Source organism: Mirounga angustirostris, unplaced genomic scaffold (genome assembly GCF_029215605.1).
Source record: "Mirounga angustirostris isolate CCGP_5_RB_7025 unplaced genomic scaffold, mMirAng1.0.hap1 SCAF_10, whole genome shotgun sequence".
NCBI lineage: Eukaryota > Metazoa > Chordata > Mammalia > Carnivora > Phocidae > Mirounga > Mirounga angustirostris.
Genome location: NW_026991718.1, coordinates 111,802,641 through 111,822,487, shown reverse-complemented (window position 1 = coordinate 111,822,487; position 19,847 = coordinate 111,802,641). Strand labels below are relative to the sequence as shown.

Genomic DNA, 19,847 nt, shown 5'->3' with positions numbered 1-19,847 from the left:
TGTCTGATATACAGATAAATACACACACATATATTTATATTTTTTATATACAGAGAGAGAGAGAAGAAATGAAAAGGTAAAAGTGATAAAATGTTAATATTTGGAAAAACTGGGTGAAGGATCTATGGGAATTCTTTGCATTGTTCTTGCAGATTTTCTTAAGTCTGAAATGTGTGAAGAAGGCAGCCAGTGGCGTGCCTCTTGCTCAGGAGAAGAGACAGCTTTACGGAGCCCTTGCAAAGTACCAGAGGATCTCATCTGACCCCACAGCCACCCCATTCAGAGCTAGGACGCCCATTTTGCAGAGGAGGATTCTGACATCAGACGCAGGAAGTGACTTGCGCTGTTCGCACAGCCCATGGCCCAGACGTGGCAGAGCTGGCGTATGAACTTCAATCTGACTCCTCACTCCTCAAGCTCATCACATCTGCACAGCAACAAGGTCACAGACTCCCTCGCACCATGTCTGGGACTGAGCAAAGAAAACATAGCTTCCTCACTCTTTGTAGAACAACGCAGAGGGGAGGGGTGGAGTGCAGAACTAAATTTAGTTCACTTCAGTTTAAAACTTGGTCTAATTCAACAACTTAAATATCCTCTGGAGGTTTCTTGAATTCGGAGAGACTCAGTCTCTTTGGTATAATTGCTCAGGCTTCCCGATTCCTCCTCTCCCCCCCTACTCCTCCCAAATATGATGGCTGAGCTAGGGGTGAGGAGATTCAATGATGGGCTGCTGGCTGGCATCTGCTGGGATCTGGATGTCACTGAAAACATCCACTGGCTTTCTAGCCACAGCTGGTTGCTGGTGAACTGGTCAGGCCTCCTGCTGACTCATCAAGGTCTAGTGGTGACACTGGCTAACGCCACCTCACATTAGCTCGCTGTGGTTCTGTGCCCGGCTCTGGGGTTCTCATCTTGTCCTCTTTCTAGGTTCCCAACACCAAGCCCACCTCATCCCCACCACATCGGGTCCTAAAACAGACCCAGTGGCCATCAGTTCAATGTCTAGATTACCCAGAAATTAAGGGGGGTACAGAGGCAGGGCTGATACTCAGGGGGTATGCTTTGTTATTAAAATAATTCAGTGCTTCCCTCCTGGTTGGCAAAGAGCTGCTGCCCAAGACCCTTCAGTATCCCCTCCTCCACTCCAGCTGCCTCTGGCACATTCCCAGGTCCCTCTCATACCAGAAACTAAAGGGTTAACACAGCAGCTAGTCTCCAGGACTCTGCACCAGCCCTGAGACTCACTCAGCACCCCTCCTGATGTGAAGTATTTTGAATATCACCACTCTTCTTAGCCAGGCCAAGCAGGGTCCTTTCTCTTACTCCAAGACTACCCTGGACTTCTCTGAAAAGTCTCAAAGGACAGTGGAAAAGAGCCACTCTGTCCTTGGCATTCCCCTCAACTTACTTAACATGCCTGCCCCTTCCTGGGCTCTACCCCAGGAGAAGGTGGGTCAACACTGGGGGTCTTCCCCATCTCCGTTCCCCCACCCCCAGGTCTTGTCTACTATCCGGGCGAATACATTCTTCCCAGCCTCCCTGACACCGGGAGCGGCCAGCCGTAGCCATGTGACAACCCTCTGGCCCATGAAAAGGAGGCAGAAGTCTGCTGAGGATGGTTCCAGGGACAATGTTTGCTTTCCTGGTAAAAGTGAGAAACTAGCTCAATCCCACCCTGCCCCTGCTTCCTGCTTTAAACAATGATGTTGAGCCTGAAGTTTTGGCAGCCATATGGGGCCCAGCAGGATCCCAAGATGCTCGCCCTGATGCGGTTGCTGCCTAACTCCAGATAAGCCCCTGCAAGTTGAGCTACCTGTTTTTTCAGCCAGATGTAATCCTGATGCAGGGTAATTGGCATGTGAGTCTGTCAGCCTACCTCCCTGACTCTGCTCACGTTTTCTCCCTGCCTTCCCCTGCCCACAGTTCCCTGGGTCTGGCCGAGGCCCACTTCTCTCTCTGCTTTCCCTGTGTACATGAAAACTGCTTTCATAAAATCCTGTGGTCTTTTCCACCTGGGCAAGCCCTTACAATGCTAAAATAGGAGATAAATGGACATAGAGAAATCCTGTCGCTCTCCAGGGCCTGCTTTTCAAAATGCCAAAATGTATTAACTCTACCATTATTCATCCTTACTATAATTAACTCATTATTATTATTAACTCATATTGTTACTATTAATTCTAATCTCCTTTTTGCATTCTTTCTGTAAAGTCCAGTTCTCCTGATATTATAATTTATCCCCATTTTACGGATAAGAAGACCCAGGATGCTTACGGAGATTGAGTAATTTTTCCAGAGCTGGAGAGAGTGGAAGGGATATTATAGGCAGGCCTGTAACCATTTACCGAGGTCATTAATACCCACTTGCCCCGGACGCCTCACCTCCCTCCAGCGACCATCCCTCCACCCCTCCCATACCAGGACCTCGTCCACCGCCATACACCCAGCACAGCGGGGGTTGGGGGGGTGGTGAGCAAGCAGCAAGAGGAGACAGGTGCAGCAAGTGTTTATTGGAGAGCAAGGGTACAAGCCCCAGAACCAGCTACACATATGCAGGCTTGGAGGCCAGAGGCCTGGTTCCATAGGCGAGGCAGCACAGAGAGGCGTCTGGGCACATGTGCATGTAGGTTTCTTGCCTTGTACAGTAAGTCCGGCAGGCCCCCTGGCCCTTCCAGCACCGCTTAAATTCACTTCTCCCTGTGCAGAGGAAGACCACAGGTCACAGAGCAACCCATGGGTTGCAGGTTAGACCGCTGTTCACAGCTTTGACCATACATCAAGGGTTAGGCCACAGGTCACAGATAAAACCACTGACCACAAGTTAGGCCACAGGACCCACATTAGATCACAAGTCTGGTCTTTTGTTAGCTCTCTGGTCATTGTGTTGGATGACTGGTCATACAACAGCCCACAGGTCCTAACTTAGGCCAAAGGACACAAACTCTGACCACAGGTCAAGGGGTTAGAGCAGATGGAACAGACTAGACCCCTAGTCACAGATGAGACAACTAGTTACAAATAAGCCCACCAATTTCAGTCCGGGTTAGTCCACAGGTCACAGGTTAGACCACTGGTTATAAGTTAAAAACTAATTTCCTTTTTTTTTTTTAAGATTTTATTTATTTATTTAGAGAGCAAGTGGAGGGAGGGGGCAGAGGGAGACAGAGAGAGAATCTCAAGCAGACTCCACACTGAGCTTACAGCCTGACATGGGGCTCCATCTCACAACCCAGAGATCATGACCTGAGCCGTAATCAAGAGTCAGATGCTTAACCGACTGAGACACCCAGGCGCCCCTGGAAACTAATTTCTTGTCCAGGTTAACTCACTCCCTGCTCAGGTACACTCTAAGCCCTTTTCAACACAATGTTGTACAATTACAGTTGGTCTTATTAGGATCCCCATAATACAAGGTAAGGAAACTGAGGCACAGAAAGGCTAACAACCTTGCCCAAGATTATAGTCATTAAGGAGCAGAACCAAGATTCAAATCCAGGTAATCAGACTCTCAAGTCCTCACTGGTAACCATGACATAAACTGCTTTGCACACATAGGAACGTGTTTAATGTTAGTGGAGGAATTTCTAGCCATGGGCCATGGAAAAGGTAGGACTTCGGAGGAACAGGTCTGTACCCCCTCTAAGGGTCTTCAGTCACAGCACGAGGCATCTCCTTCATTTATTCCTTCAGCAAACATGGGACATTGGAGATACCACAATGAACAAGGTGGGCCAAGGTCCATGCCCTCAAGGAGCTTCCAGAAGGAAAGGCAGTTAAAACCCTAGCAAATAAATACAATTAGTAGAGTTGTGGAAAGCGCCCCGAAGGAAACCATCAAGATGTGGTGATGGCCAATTAGGACAGGTGTGCAAATATGAGGAGAGAGGCCACTCGGGTAGGTCTGTCTGTTACAGCAATATTTCTAGACATGTGACCCAGATGGGCAGAGAGCAGCCTCTGAAGATCCGGGGCTGAGCGGGAGGTGGAGGGGAAAGGCTTCCCTCCCTCTCCCTGGATTAAAAGAGATCCCTTGGGGGCGCCTGGGTGGCTCCATCAGTTGGGCATCCGACTCTTGATTTTGGCTCTGGTCATGATCCCTGTGTTTGGCTCCAGGCTCAGTGGGGAGTCTGCTTGGGGTTCTCTCTCTGCCTCTCCCTCTGCCCCTCCCCCCCATGCTCTCTTATTCTCTCTCTAAAATAAATAAATAAAAGAGAGAGGGAGAGATCCCATGGAACCCTCACAATGGGCCGACCCATGGATGTTATTCTGCCCTATCAACCAGCCATCCTTCCATCCTGCCAAGATAGAGAATCTTAGCCTGAGACAGAGCTGGCCTCAAAATCTCTACAAGGCGAAGGATCCACACTCTGAAGAAGGTGTGTGTATAATGGTTAGCGGCATGGTTCGAACTCAGCTCAGACCACCTTCGTCCAAATCCCAGCTCTGCCATTTCCCAGCTGAGTGACCTTGGCCTCACATTCCTCCTCTGTGGAACTTCCCCCCTTTCAGGGAGGCAGTTATACGGGCTTTAATCACTCTAGCACAATGCCTGGCACATAGTAAATACCCAATGAATGGAAAGGGAGATTACTGGAATGACAACACAGAGGGTAGAGCAACCAGGGCTCATTCGCAGCCATACCTCTCCTTTTATAGCTCAAGAAAGGAAGCAACTTACCCAGCTTTTCCTAGCCAGTAAGTGGTGGGTTCTGCAACCAGAACCCAAGACCCTGATTCCCAGGTAAGGGCAGTTCCTATAACTCCTCTTAACACATCATCACATTTCGACCTTCTGATGACCCTGAGACCCAGAGTTGCTATTTTCTCCTACATGACCTGTAACCACCCCCCCAATCCTCATCTCTTTGACTTCGTCTTCTCTCCTGGTGCACCCCCACTCCAGCCATCCTGGCCTCCTCACTGCTCCTCAGACACATCGGTCACCTTCCTGCCTCCTGGTCCCTGTAAAGATCTTCTTAATATTCTCACTGCAGTTAGATCTCTGCTCACATTGGCCTTATACAAAATAGTTAAGATACCTGAGACTGACTTCACGATAGGTCACTAAAACAAAACTGGTTCAAGTTGACAATTGTTGAGATTGGGTGAAGGTACACGGGGGTTTTTCATACTATTTTTTAAATTTATGTTTGACATTTTCTAAAATAAAAAGGTTTCTTTTAAAAACTTACATCAGGGGCGCCTGGGTGCCTCAGTTGGTTAAGCGACTGCCTTCGGCTCAGGTCATGATCCTGGAGTCCCAGGATCGAGTCCCGCATCGGGCTCCCTGCTGTCAGCAGGGAGTCTGCTTCTCCCTCTGACCCTCCCCCCTCATGCTCTCTCTATCTCATTCTCTCTCTCAAATAAATAAATAAAATCTTTAAAAAAAAAAAAACTTACATCATTACATTATTCTCTATGTTTGCAGAAATTTATATTTTTCTACAATAACATGCTTTAAAAAAAACTCACCTTGTTCCTTATATTATTCTCTCTCCTTTCATGTAAATTTCAAGTTGTTCAAAATACAAACTTAAAAAACAACTTCTTACACAGGGCCTCCCCTGACCATCCCCATCAGCTCTCCCATCCACCATTCCCACGAGCACACACAACACTGACACACACCACTTATCACCACCTGACATACTGTGTTTATTTGGTTCTTTTCTGTCTAAAATATCAGCACCATGAAAGCAAGGACCTTGTTTACTTTCCCTGCTGGATCCCCAATAGCTGTCATGGTGCTGGCCCACAGTAAGTATTTTTCAAAAAAGTATTTGTTGAGTGAATCCCATTTTAAAGATTAAGAAACTGAGGTGCAGACTGATTTAGGAAGTTGCCCTAAGGTGCCCAGCAAGTCAGAGGTGGGACCAGAACACGTACACTGGTCTAGGCCTCCTCTGTCCTCCAGAACCTGGGAGGCTATTCCTCATTCTACACACACACACACACACACACACACACACACACACACACGGCTGGTTACCTGGAGGCATATGACCCAGGGCCAGGAGAGCCACAATGAGCAGAAGCAGCTGTGTCATGGCCACAGGGCTTCTGGGGAGGTCACTGGGGAGAACACCAGAGGAGCCGGGCATACTGAGCTCTGCTGCCTGCAGCCCAACCTTTATCAGGCTGCAGATCAAGGCTGGAGTGTGGGCAACAGGAGACCTGAGAGGGAGGCGGAGGCTCTGTGATCCCAACGATGCAGCTGGATCTCAGCCAGCTATGTGGGGGACTGCCCAGCCATACAGCAATTGAGCTGCAGAGCTGGGACTGGAAGCTAAGTTGCCTCATTCCCAGACAATGTGTGACATGATACCAGTCACAACCCATCTTGTGGGTAGGAAAGGGATGCCAAGAAGGCCAAACCACAGAAGGAGGCCAGGCGTGAGGGGGTTCAGTGTCTGCCCCCAGCCCTGCGGAGGCTGAGCTCATCTACAGGCTACTGTGCGAGTTGCTCTGAGCTGGACACCTGGACCCCCTCAGCCATGACAATGAACCCCACCCACAGGTACAGCCTGGTCTGCAAGGGCCCACATACAAACCCACCCCGGTCCCTCAAGACCTCAAAGGAAGCATCCTGCTCAAAGAGCCTGGATCCTGGCCCCTTGGATGGCCAAAATCACCAGTTCCCAACTGCCCTACTCTACCAGGATCACAGTGTGTCTCTCCTCCTCCGAGTGCCTAGGAAGGCTTTTTTTTTAAAAGCCATGGGCGGTGATGGAAAGGGACAGTTGGCTGAGCGGCAGAATCCTGAGTCCCAGACCCAGGTAAGCCTCAGTGTAATCAGCCTTTTAGTGTTGTGCCGGGATTAAATGAGCTAATACTCCAGGCAATGTGCTCAAAACATACCAGCCACAGCCCAAATACCCAGTAAATATTTATCAGAGTGGGGACAGCCATTCTTCTAGGCACAGGGCCGCCCCCTGCATAAAGAGTGCTTAACTTAGAATTTGGTAAATGAATGAATGGGATGCCAAAATCAGTTATTCAGAAGACTTCAGTGCAGACTTCCTAGGCTCCCTCCTCCCCTGGAGCCACCTCCCAAAATTAATTCTCCATCCAGAGCTGAGTTTCTCAAAGTGGGGTCCATGAACTCTGCAAGATCATTGGGCACTTGTTTAAAAGGCAGATTCCCGAAGCCCTCCCCCAGAACGGCTGAATCCGCCGCTCTTGAAGGGTGAGACCGGGGAATCGACAGTCCACCAGCTCCCCAGGTGGATTCTGCGAGGGCTAAAGTTGGTGCGCCCCGTTGCTGGCGTGGATGCAGAGGGGATCCAGACCCGGGAATTCAGAAATCCCTTCTTTCCTCTCTCTCGCTCCCCACCCCGACACTGCCACCACCACCCCGACACTGCCACCCCCCCCCCCCAGGCGAAGGCCTTGCGGCAGTGGGTCAATTAAGCTCTGCGAAAAGTCGAAAAGTCTTTGGGCGGCCGTGGCCTCGGGGCGGGGACCCCGGGGCTGCCCTGACGGGGCGGGGCTGGACGGGGCGGGGTCGCGGCTCCTCCCCCTGCCCAGGCGGCGGGGCGGGACTGGCCCGAGGGGCTGCGCGCCGAGGCGGTGGTGCAGCCTGGAGCACCCGGCAGCTGCGGCGGCCGGGGACCCTGGACCCCTCCCCACTCGAGGTAAAGGCCCGCGCAGCCCGCCGCCAACTTAGTCGAGTTGGAGCGGAGTTCGCCAGGCGCCTGCATGGGGGGCTCTGCGGCGCAGGCAAGGACGAGGGAGGCCTCGAACCCGCGTCCCGGGGGGAGGGTCCTCAGGCCTGGGGCCTGGTGGGTTGGATAGCCTCGGACAAGAAGCCCTCCCGGGATCGGGGGACTCACACCCAGGACCCTGGGTGGGGGAAGCTCGGATTCAGACTCTGGGAATGGCACATGCGCCCCCGGGCCCTGTAGGTCCCTTCCCCGCCCCCCGCCAGGACCCTGTCCTGTCACCAAAACTGGGCCCCGCTGCCTCGACACCCCCCTACAACAGCCGCTGGAGGCCGTCGCCCAGCCTCTCCTGAATTTTTCACGTAGGGGGCGGGCCGGACACGTCGTTCCCATGGCACCAGGGCGCTCGGGTTACAGCCGAGGGAACCCCCAGACTCTGCTCACCCTTCGGAATACCAACCCGCTCCGTCCTGCCTTTTCCTCAGCCCTCAGGAGATGGGGCAGCGGAAGTGAACCCCCTCCCAGGGGCCCTCAACCCTCCAACCCCGATCTGAACCTTGGGGAAGAGAGCTGTGGGGAAGAGGAGGACAGGGGCAATTCAGGCGCCTTTCAGAACGTGGGTCCCATGTTCCAGATGGGGGGGGGGGCACGTCTGTACACGGGTGTGTGCATGCTTGTATGGACATCCCACCTCGCTGCTGCCCCTCTGTCTGTCTCTGTCCGTGTGTCCTGGGGTATTGGGTCATCCTCACGGCAGAGGAAGCGACCTGTGGGTGTGCATATGCGCGTGCTCGCAGCTTGCATAGTCACCCCTCCCAGCCTGGCCCGGAAGCCAGGAAGCCCCCACCCCAAGGAACTGAGGCGCCTCCTCCTGTCATTTGAACAAGAGAAGGTTTTGGAGGAAGTCCTCTCAGGAGCTCATCTGGACCCTGCAGAAGGGGCTCACAGGTGCCTGGCTCACTGCCCATTCTTGCTTCTTGCTTACAGAAGGAAGGAAGGATCAAAGCCCCTCCCCACCAAGGATGACACTAAACACCCAGCAAGAAGCAAAGACCCCCCTCCGTCGGCGAGCCAGCACTCCACTGCCCCTGTCCCCCCGGGGCCACCAGCCTGGCCTCCTGTGTACAGCACCTTCCACAAAATCCCAGCATCCCCGGCTGGGCCAGTCAGCCTCCCTCAATCCTCCCACCCAGCAACCTTCACCTGTGCCCAATGGTTGGTCCTCTGAATCCAGTGACTCTGAAGGCTCCTGGGAGGCCCTCTACCGCGTGGTACTGCTTGGAGACCCTGGCGTAGGGAAGACCAGCCTGGCCAGCCTCTTTGCAGGGAAGCAAGAGCGGGACCTCCATGAACAGCTGGGAGGTAGGGACCCTGTGGGCTGGGCTGGGATGTGGCCAAAGGAGTGAAAGCCCTGTTGTCAGGGGCACAAGGCTGCCAAGAAGAGTTGTGCAACTCACACTTCTCAACTCTAAAGGGCATCATTCACATAGACTATGAAATGAATGATGTGTGCCCCCCCCCCCCGAGTGGTGCAGGGCACAGCCAGAACAATGGTCTACAGGAGGGAAATGCCTTGAATAGTGAGAAGGTTGCCAATTTCTCATGGATGAGGTATATGATTAATTTCCATGTCATAGGGAAGCAATTCTGAGTTCCATGAGTCTCAAGTGGAAAGAAATGGTAGGCTTCCACCCCACTCAGAAACTCCCAGCCCCAACTTCCCCTGACTCTCAGATCCTCCCAGCTCCAGACAACCATCTATGGCCACCAACAACCTGCAGCAAAGCTAAGATCCTGCCCCAGAAGGAGACTCCCCAGTTTCCCTTATTCCTGAGAGATGCAGTGAGCCAAGAGGGTCAGGGACTCCAGGATGAGGGGAGACAGGGATAGGACAGAGGAAATGAAGATGGGTTCCTGAAGGACCAGCCAAGGGGACACAGGGTGAGTGCAGAGGGAGGTTGGTTAAAAGCAAAGAGAAAGTGGGGACACTCTGCCAGGCCCCTTCTCTAGCCTTGACCCCTCTGAGTGTGAGAAGCCTAGATGAAAGGTGTACATATGTGCACCTGTAGGTGTGACAAGTGGGGAGACTGAGGCCCAAAGAGGGTAATGTGACCTGCCTGAAGCATACACTAAGTCAGGGACAGAGTGGGACTGGGAGAATTCCCAGCCCAGCTTTAACCCCACCATCCACACTCATCAATAAACCAAACTAGCAAAAGCCTTCTCAGCACCTACTATTTGATTCTGGCAGCGGGGGAAACATGGGCTCCTCGTGGAGCTTCTTGAACTATCAGGAGAGACAGACATCAAACAAGGGGGTGAGCACTTCCAACACAACTGGAGGGGGCACTGTGACCAGAAAGGGGACTCGGGGGGCCACGTCCTCACACTGCCCCTCCTCCCTGAGATCTGGCTCTTTCCTCGGTTGCAGAAGATGTGTACGAGAGGACCCTCACAGTGGATGGAGAGGACACAACGCTCGTGGTCATGGACACCTGGGAGGCTGAGAAACGGGTATGGCACCGCAAGCAGGACTTGGGGGGAGGGGTGCTGAGCCTGGTACCAGACCCCTGTCCCCTCCTCGGACACGACACAGCAGGGACATGGCAGAGGCCATCCTTGGCAGCCCTGGAAACCCACAGCTCCCAAGCAGCCTTTGCAACGAAAGGCAGAAGAACCTCATAACCCTGAGTCCTTTTCTCACTCCACTGATCCCCTCTGCAGCCATCCCAGGATGTGCTTCTCCCCCTGCAAACCTCCACCTCGTCCTCAGCACCCTCAGCCCACTGCCCCCCACCCCCGCCCACACACTGTGCAGAGGAAGGAACACTGCATTTAGCACCAAAATGCCTGAGGGTAAACCCGCCACCCCTTTCTCTTCCTTACCAGTCGCGTGGCTTTGTGCAACTGACTGACCACCCACCCTGGGCTGACTTCAGTTTTCTCACCTGATAAATGGGTTAATCATTCCCGCCTTCCTTACCAGCTGGTTTTTTAAAGTTCTTATGCAATTTCCCAGTAGTGAGCACAGTGTGGAGCATGAAATAATGCTGAACATAGGTGAAGAAATGTAAATAATGATCATTCTTATTTCTCATAACTTGGTAGCTAGTAAAGAAGGAAAGCAAAGGATGTCCTTCCCCTACCCCGTTCCAGAATAGGAAGAAAGCAGCAGGCAGGGATATGCCCCTGTTATGCTTTTCTTACCTTGTTTGAGTTTTCTTTTTTCTTGCTATACAAATAATACATGCTTATTGTAGAACTTTAAACAAATACAACCAAGCAGAGAGAAGGACGTAAAAATCACCTAGGAGCCTATCTCAGTAAGGGGGAGGCCCCGCCCACAGGGTGGAGCTTAGGAGGGCACTGTTGGGTGATTGGCAAGAATGACTGACAGCCCCAGTGATAGGCGGGAGGATAGGGATGAAGGAGCTAAGTGGCCAATTCCTTTCCACGAGGATTAAAAGGACACCCAGCTCCAAATGAGCATGATGATGATGATCATGGTCCTCCTAGCAGCAGGGATCTATGGAGTACCCTCTTCCCAAGTGTCAGCCCCTGTGCTAAGCGCTGGATATATATTATGACGTTCAGTCAAAACAAATACTATAGGTGAGTATTCTGATTCCCCTCCTAGTGACGAGGAAAGCAAAGCTCAGAGAGGTTCAGTAATGCGTCCAAAGTTCTCAGAGATCAAGGGGGATTCAAACCCAGATCTATAAGCTCCTGAGCCTGTAATCTTATGCACTAGGACTGTCGCTCTCCATCCCCACTGGGAACATCACCTTCTGAACCTTCAGCTGGGGTTTCACTCTTTCACTCATTCATTCACTTAGAAACACTGGCTGGGTATGAATCATGGGCCAGGACACCGAAGACCCAGCAGTGAGTAAGACAGACATGTCCCTTGGCCTCATGGAGCTCACAGGCTGGGGAGGGGGGGGGGCACTTATTGAATGCAGTTGAAAATCTAGTGGGGCAGAGTCCAGTGAATTATGAAAAGTGATCAGCCTGGGAGTCCCATTTAGGAGACTGGGGAAGAAGAGTACTGGAACTGGAATTCTGTGCCCACCTGGCTAAATGGCCTTGAGAATGTTTTCTCTTCTCCTCTGGCCCTTGGATTTCCTACAAATAAAATGGGGAAACGGAACCAATTTCCCTGGCTGGTGACAGTGGAGGCAATTTCCACAGAGGGTCCACCCAGTAGCAACATCACTGGAATAAGCATCCATCCTTTCGACAGATGGTACCCTTTGATGTCAGAGAGGCAGGATCTCCCAGGATTGGGTGGACCTTTGGCTCATGCAGTAGTGCCCTAGCTGGCCTGACCATCAGGGTCACCTAGAGAGTGTAAAAAATCAAATATCTGGGGCACCTGGGTGGCTCAGTTGGTTAAGCACCAGACTCTTGATTTCGGCTCAGGTCATGATCTCATGGGTCATGATATGGAGCCCTGCATAGGGCTCCACGCTCAGCAGGGAGTCTGCTTGAGATTCTTTCTTTCCCTCTCTCTCTGCCCCCCCCCCCCACTCGCAAGCTCACTCTTTCTCTCTTTCAAATAAATAATCTTTAAAAAAAATTAAATTCTCAGGTCTCACCCCAAACCTGATGAATAAGAACCTACAAAAATGGGGTCCTGTAACCTATATTTCTAATCACACCCCCAAGGAGTCCTACCCGCCAATCCATGTTCCAACCGGCTTCTGTGATCCTAACACATAGCAAATCCTTCATAAACATTTGTGCAATGAATGATTGAATGCTCAAGCCCTACACTTCATTCTACAGATGGGGAAACTGAGACCCAGAGGGAGGAAGGAACCTGTCCATAGTAAGGTTAAGAATTCACATGCATCTGACTCAGCCCATGGCTATTTGGCCTGGGGAAGGATCAGAAAGGCTGTTGGGAACTTAATCCCTTTGACAGTGTGTTGACCATCGATCTGATGCTTTCATAGTCATCTATCTTATTGGGTTATCAGAAAATTCTTCTGGCTTCTTCCCCTCTCAAAAACAGTGCCTCCACCACTCAGTATTTCCTACCCCTGGCCTACTCTCCTCTCCTGTTCATCCTCTCAAACCCCACTCTCCAGTCCGCTCTTAAGCCCTCCCCACACTCTGCCTGGCTGAGTTCTTCTGACCTCCTCCCCTCATCCCCCATGGCTCCTCCAGCCACGTGCTCCTGCCTCTTAATGGTATTTATGACAGGGCATCAGAACTCTCGACTTCCATAGTGTCCCTTCCAGACCATGAGCTTTTGGAAGATAGGAACCGTGTCTTACTAAACACTTGTGAAGTTGTTACCCAGATGGTCCAGTCTCAGCATGCTGTCCCTGACACAAGATTGCCACCCAAATGGCATATCAAAATTGCTCCAGTTCTTCCCTTCCTTGTCAAACAACTTGCAAAGACTCTGCTTCTTAAAGTGCCCCACCTCTCCACCCCTTCCCTTATACCTACTACACTCCACAGTTGCTCCTTCACTTCTCTCTTCAACGCTGGCCTGAAAATGCCTCCCCTTGAAGTTAGCTTCCCTTCTCTCTTCTCTCCCTTCCTTTTGCCTCTCTTTTTAAAAGATTTTGTTTATTTATTTCTTTAGAGAGAAAGAGACATAGTGAGTGCGGGAGGGGCAGAGGGAACGGGAGAGAGAGAATCTCAAGCAGACTCCACACTGAGCATGGAGCCCGATGTGGGGCTTGATCCCATAACCCTGAGACCATGACTTGAGCCGAAATCAAGAGTCAGATGCTTAACCCACCAAGCCACGCAGGTGCCCCGCCCCCCCTTTTGTCTCTTAATTGGACTGCAGAAGGCCACAAGAACTGTCTAGCAAGACTGAGACCTCCTCAGAAACTAAGAGCTCAACCCTCCTTAGCACGAGGGGGAACCAAAGAAATCTTTTGTCTCCAGTGCCCGGCCTACAGAAGCAATCAACAAGTGAGAAAATGTAGTGAGGTGTTATTAGCCCAGTTTTTCACACAGAGAAACTAAGGCTCAGGGAAGACTGGTGGTTTACCCAAGGTGACACAGAATAATGGCAGAATTTGTCCCCCAAACCTGTCCAAAGTATAAGCCTCAGCCCCAGCCCACCCTTCGGACCATCCCAGCCCTACCTTTCTCAGCCAGAGCCGTCTGGCTGAGACGTAGGTACCCTTGGAGAATGGGCCTGGGTCGCTCTGTTGCAGGATGAAAGCTGGAGCCAAGAGTCATGCTTGCAGGTGGGCAGCGCCTACATCATTGTGTACTCCATCGCGGACAGAAGCAGCTTCGAGAGTGCCTCTGAGCTCCGCATTCAGCTGCGGCGCACGCATCAGGCGGACCACGTGCCCATCATCCTGGTGGGCAACAAGGCCGACCTGGCACGCTGCCGGGAAGTCTCTGTGGAAGGTGAGCCCTCTCTACTCCCTCCTCCTCCTCCAGCTTCCTCTCAACCTGCCGTCACTGCTCCTCCTCCAGTGCTCTCCATCTCAGGGACTGTCACCCCACCCCGCCCCCATCACACACCTACACGCCTAAGCCTGAAAGCTAGGAACTATTCTTGCTTCCTCTCCCACTCCCCCAAACCAGCCCCCAAATCCTGTCAGGTCCACCTCCCTTAACCCCACCTTCCCTTCCCCCTGTGCCCACAACCTCTGCCCCATCCTGGCATCTCTACCTTAGCCTGGGCCAGCCCCTGTACTTCTCTCTCCCCATTCAATCAGTTTTCCTCGCCAGCTGTCAGAGTTTTCCAAAACCAGATATGACCTTGTCACTCCTTTGCTTAAAAATTCCCCTATGGCTCTCCCATGCCCTTAGTCAGAGACACTTTATCCACTGGGCATCATAGGCCCAGCGCGTACAAGCTTTCCAAGGGCTTATGTCTGGGATCTGAAACTATTAGCTCCGAAACACAGTGAGAAAATTGGAAATTAAAATTTCACAAAGTTTGAGTCATCTACAAAACCCAATATTGTGGCAGCTGACAACTACAAACCAAAACATTTAGTTATATATAATTTGTATTCAAAGTGGGATAAGGAATATTTCAATAAATTTGATAATATCATGTGGGACCCATAAAGATCTCAAAATGGCCCGTCTCACGGGCAAAATATAAAGTTTATGGAAACTGAGAGCCAGAGAGGGTAAGCCAGTTCCACGGGGTCACCAGCCTCTAAGGACTAGAACCCAGGCCCCTGTCTCCCAGCCCAGTGGCTTCCTGAAGATGGAAGACCATATGCTTTGTGAGCAGACAGCCCCACACTCCCCAACATAATCCCCAGGAGATTTTGTTACAGCGCTGGTTCAGAGACCTCGTCCCAAACCTACCGAATCAGATTTTTTGCTGGTGGGCTCAAGAATCTGCATTTTAACAAGCTCCCCCAGATAATCCTGATGCACAGCTCAGACCCCTTACCTGGCATTCAAGCCCCTTCCCAGCCTTCCTGTCTTCCCAGCCTCGTTCTGCTACCAGTATCAGTCACTAGCCTGTGAACTAACTCCGCAGAGCCAGGTCTCATTTACCTCGGAGTCCCCTGGCGCCCAGCACAAGATAGGACCGAAAGAAAAAGCGCTTAGCTTGAGACTCAACACACCTCTTCCCACCTTTATGTCCCCCTCTACCGGGCCTGCCTGACCCCGCCCCTCAGAGGGCCGCGCCTGCGCGGTGGTGTTTGACTGCAAGTTCATCGAGACGTCGGCCACGCTGCAGCACAACGTGGCCGAGCTCTTCGAGGGCGTGGTGCGGCAACTGCGCTTGCGCCGCCGAGACAGCGCGGCCCCGGAGCCGTCTGCGCCCCGAAGGCGGGCGAGCCTCGGCCAGCGGGCGCTTCGCTTCCTGGCCCGCCTGACGGCCCGCAGCGCCCGCCGTCGGGCACTCAAGGCCCGCTCCAAGTCCTGCCACAACCTGGCCGTGCTCTGAAGCCGCCCGCCCCCCTAGGGCTGGCGGAACACTGGGCTGCATTCTGAGCTCCACCGATACCTTCGAGGGGCCACGACGTAGTTGCCCGGAGTCTGCACAGTGGGCCGTGCCTGCCCGCTGTCCCGAGGGCCAGAGCATCTCCCGGAGCCGCAGCTTCAGGGACCCCTCCGCCCCGGGGAAGCAGTGGACGGACTATGGGGCCGAAGCCCCAAGCTGGACACAGAGTAGGGGTTTTTGTTTTGTTTTGTTTTGTTTTGTTTTGTTTTTTTACACGGTGCGAGCCTTTTTGTAAAAATCTTCCTTGTGCCTGGGCTCTGGCCAACTCCCCACAATAAACCAGACCAGAAGGGTGTCCAGTCTGAATGCCCAGACCTCTTCTTTTGGACTCTGCCAGGTGTCTCCACCTCCCACTGTCCCATCTACACTGGCTGCAGACCGGGTTAGTCTGCTGACCTGGGTCAAGGTCAGTCAATAAAATCACTGGACCAGTTGTGTGTTCAGGCCCTTCTCCCAACCACTGGGCATGGCCCCTGGCGCCGGTCTTTGAGGGAGACCCAGTGGTGCACAGACAACCACAATTCAGTATGATGACCTCCTATTTTCTCATAAGTCCGTTTTTCAGATTATAGATTCATAAAGTCTTATCTGGAAGGAATCTCAGCATTGATCCTCACAATATAGTAGCTTTTGTTTGTTAGGAGCTGTGGTTTAAGCTGTCACAACTAGTAATTAATCTTCGCAAACCCTGTATACCTCTATTAGAAAAATAGAGGCACAGGATGGTGAAGGTTCATACTCAAGATCATATAGCTACTATGGGGCGCCTGGGTGGCTCAGTTGGTTAAGCGACTGCCTTCGGCTCAGGTCATGATCCTGGAGTCCCGGGATCGAGTCCCGCATCGGGCTCCCTGCTCGTCGGGGAGTCTGCTTCTCCCTCTGACCCTCCCCCATCTCATGCTCTCTCTCTCTCTCTCTCTCTCATTCTCTCTCTCAAATAAATAAATAAATAAAATCTTAAAAAAAAAAAAAAGATCATATAGCTACTATAAGTGAAGTTGTCAGGATTCCAACCCCGGCTTGTCAGGCTAGAGTCTGTGCCCTATCCACAATCCTCTTGGAGAATGTGACAAAAAGCTATAGAGTCCCAGGGAAATGGACTTTCAAACACAAGTTTGCTTACAATTTAAAGTGGAGGGGGATGCTTGCCTCCATGAAACTCAATCCACTAATCCCCAAGACAGATACCTGATTTAATCCATCTCATTCATTTTTCTGAATGTGGAAACTGAAGCCCATAGAGGGGAAGTGAGCATCCCAGGGTCACCCAGCCGGTGAGGGTGAGGACTAGACCCCGGGGCCCAGCCTCCTCCTCTGTCTGTGCAGGAAGGAGGAGGTAGTGAGGCATCCAGCCTGGCTGGGGCTGTGGGGCTAGGGCTGGGCCTTAGGGGTCAGGTCAGGAGTTTCCAGCTGAAGGGGAAAGGGGCCTCTCACGACTTTGAGAGGAGAACAAGATGCAAATGGTTTGGACCATCATGTCCCTCTGGCCAGACACCCCTGCCCCCAACCAGCTGCCTGCCCACATGCTTCGGCCACCAAGAACACAGTGCCAAAGAAGACTGGAGCTTGCGCAGATGAGCCATATCCTCTGTCTTCAAGCCCCCAATCTTGCCAGCAGGGCACTGATGGTACTTATTTCCCCATCCTAACCCCAGCTTGGGGAAGGGAGGAGGAGGAGGGTCTTCCCCCACCCCAAGCTGGCTCTGGCCTGCGGTCGTGGGGGAGGGGCTATAGTTGTGGAAAGTTGGCAGAGGCAGCCAGCAGCAGCCGGAGAGTGGAAAAAATGATATCAAACCCGGAAAAATGCAGGCCGGATGGAGGGCCTGAGTTGGCCCTGGGAGGTGAGAGGGAGGGAGGGAAGGAGGGGGGCCCACAGGCTGAGAAAGGAAGAGGGGCCAGGGAAAGAGCACAGGAGCTGGCTTTGAGAAAACTGCAGGTAATCGCTGTCATTCCTTCCTTTCTTCACCCACAAATATTTATTGAGGGCGTACTAAGTGCAGGGCACAGTGCCAGGCTCTAGGGAGATAGAAGTGAACAGAAGCAGTAGGATGCTGCTCCCTGGAGTCCCCCCATCTGGTGGGGAAAGCAGACTAGAAAACAAGCGAATAAAATGATTACAAACTGATAAGGGGCTGAAAATCAGGGTGGTCATGGAAGGCCCTGAGGATAATCCAGTGCAATCCTCAAAGTCCACAAATGGGGAAACTGAGAACCGGGGCGGGGGGGGGGGGCTTACCCCAGGCTACTCAGAGTGTGGAAGAAGTCCTTGAGACCAGGACTGGGAATGGAAGGGGAGGAAAGAAAGAAGGAAAGAGCACAGACCAGGGTCAGGGGGAAGGAAGAGCATGCAGCCAGGATGGTAGGACAACTCAGTGGTTGAGGTAGGTCATGGGCCCTGAACCAGAGGGTCTGTGTTCAATGCTCCACCTCTCTGTTTCTTAGCTCCCCCATCTATAAGATAGGATTCATGGCAATTCCCTCCCTCAGGGTTGATGTGAGGATTAAATGACTTAGGATGTTGGGCACCTGGGTGGCTCAGGCGTTAGGCGTCTGCCTTCGGCTCAGGTCATAATCTCAGGGTCCTGGGATCGAGCCCCAAGTTGAGCTCCCTGCTCAGTGGGGAGTCTGCTTCTCTCTCTCCCTCTCACCCTCCCTGCACCCCTCCCCATGCGCTTTCTCTCTAATAAATAAAATCTATAAAAAAGATAAATGATTTAAGATGTGTAAAATACTTAAAACAGTTCCTGTGTCTAGAAAGATTCAGTAAATGTTGGTTTCCAATAGCATATCTTAAGACCTTGAGGAAACCAGGCCTTGTTAAGGGTAGGATATTCTGGGACTGTGAAGACTTGCTTGGAAGTTTTTGCCCTGCTATGACACTGGAGGACTTTAGGAAAATCTCTTCCCCTCTTAGGCCTCAGTTTTCCCATCTGTAAAATAAAGGGATTGAATGTGAACTTGTATCATCTATTCATGGACTCACCCACTTACTGTCTATCTCCCCCAGAGGAATAAAAGCCCTATGAAGGTAGGGCCCTTGGTGCTGCTCTCTCCCCAGCACCTACAACAGTGCCTGGCTCATAGTAGGTGATCAGTAAATATCTGTTGACTGGATTGATTAAGTGATCTGTAAAATGGCCCCTCCAATCCTGACCTCTCTGATTCTAGCAGTCTGTGGATAAGGCATAGCTGGGAAATCATGTGACAAAACCACAATACTCCTCCCAGGGACATGGCCCATTATAGTTTAGAAAGTTCTTTCTCATCCATTAAAACAAAACAAAACTGCTGTTTTAGCTCTTTTTATGTGCTAGGTCCCATGCTACATGCTTGGTATACATTTTCTCATCTAATTATCACCGCACCCATCTACTTAATAACTGCCATTTAACAGATGAGCAGATTAACAGATTGAGGCTAAGAAAACCCAAGAAAACTGTCCTAGAAAGGGTCGTCAGAATTTGCACTCAGGTCAGGTTGTAACTGCTTTCTTCATTGTACAGTTGGGGAAACTGAGGCCCAGAGAAAGGAGAGGAATTGTCCAAAGGCATGTAATAACAGCAAGCAATTACATCACTCTTACTATGTATTGGGTACCGTTCTAAGTGCTCTTCGTATATTAAATCCTCAAGACTGGTCATATTATCACCATGCCAGTTTTCAGATGGAGAACCATAACTCAGAAAGGTCCAGAACCCCTGCCAAGGTTGCACAATTAGCAAATAGCAGAGCCAGGATTCGAACCATGGACGTCTAGTCCTGTGGTTTGTTAAGGGCTACATTACACCACCTGTCAGTACAGCAAGTCTGGAGCAGGCTGGTATAAAAGAGAAGGGGACTTTGCCCAGCACCCCGCTGCCTGGACTGGGGGCAGGGTGGAAAACAAAAACACATTGAGAGGATCCTCAGCCGCCAGCTGGGACTTTCCACCTTGAAGGGAGAGTACTGTTATGGAAAAAATTATAAAGCTCTGGAAAGATGAATGTCTCCCGAGGGGCCCCCCGTCTCTTCAGAGTCCCTCCTGTGTTGGCCTGATCCAGATGAGATGAAGGCCACCTGGAACCCAGCACACCCCAGCCAGGCTGCTTGACTACTGAGGATCACTGGCCTCGATGGAAAGTTCCAGTTTCTCAGCCAAAGGGCACGAAGCTTCCACTCAGGGACCCCCCACCCCCCGCCACGTAATCAGTTTCAGGCTCACACTGCTTGTCCTTGGATGGTGGGAA

General features: G+C 51.7%; 2 protein-coding genes across 3 annotated transcripts; one reads left to right on the top strand and one right to left on the bottom strand.

The window, feature by feature from the left end:
• Positions 1-2,516: 2,516 nt before the first annotated feature.
• On the bottom strand, positions 2,517-6,118 carry DEFB124 (defensin beta 124). Its single transcript, XM_045883839.2, has 2 exons — positions 5,993-6,118; positions 2,517-2,700 (listed from the first exon to the last, which is right to left on the bottom strand). The coding sequence occupies exons 1-2, from the start codon at positions 6,102-6,104 to the stop codon at positions 2,546-2,548; spliced, it is 267 nt and encodes an 88-aa protein (XP_045739795.1). The 5' UTR covers positions 6,105-6,118; the 3' UTR covers positions 2,517-2,545.
• Positions 6,119-7,508: 1,390 nt separating this feature from the next.
• Positions 7,509-16,594, top strand: REM1 (RRAD and GEM like GTPase 1). Of its 2 annotated transcripts, none has more exons than XM_064572990.1 (5): positions 7,509-7,637; positions 8,652-9,026; positions 10,099-10,178; positions 13,850-14,051; positions 15,293-16,594. In XM_064572990.1, exons 2-5 carry the CDS (start codon positions 8,687-8,689, stop codon positions 15,562-15,564), a joined length of 894 nt encoding a protein of 297 aa, XP_064429060.1. In that variant the 5' UTR covers positions 7,509-7,637; positions 8,652-8,686; the 3' UTR covers positions 15,565-16,594. The 2 variants fall into 2 exon arrangements, with proteins under 2 accessions (XP_064429060.1, XP_045741535.1); XM_045885579.3 differs by having other exon boundaries at positions 7,510-7,637; positions 10,096-10,178.
• Positions 16,595-19,847: the final 3,253 nt, after the last annotated feature.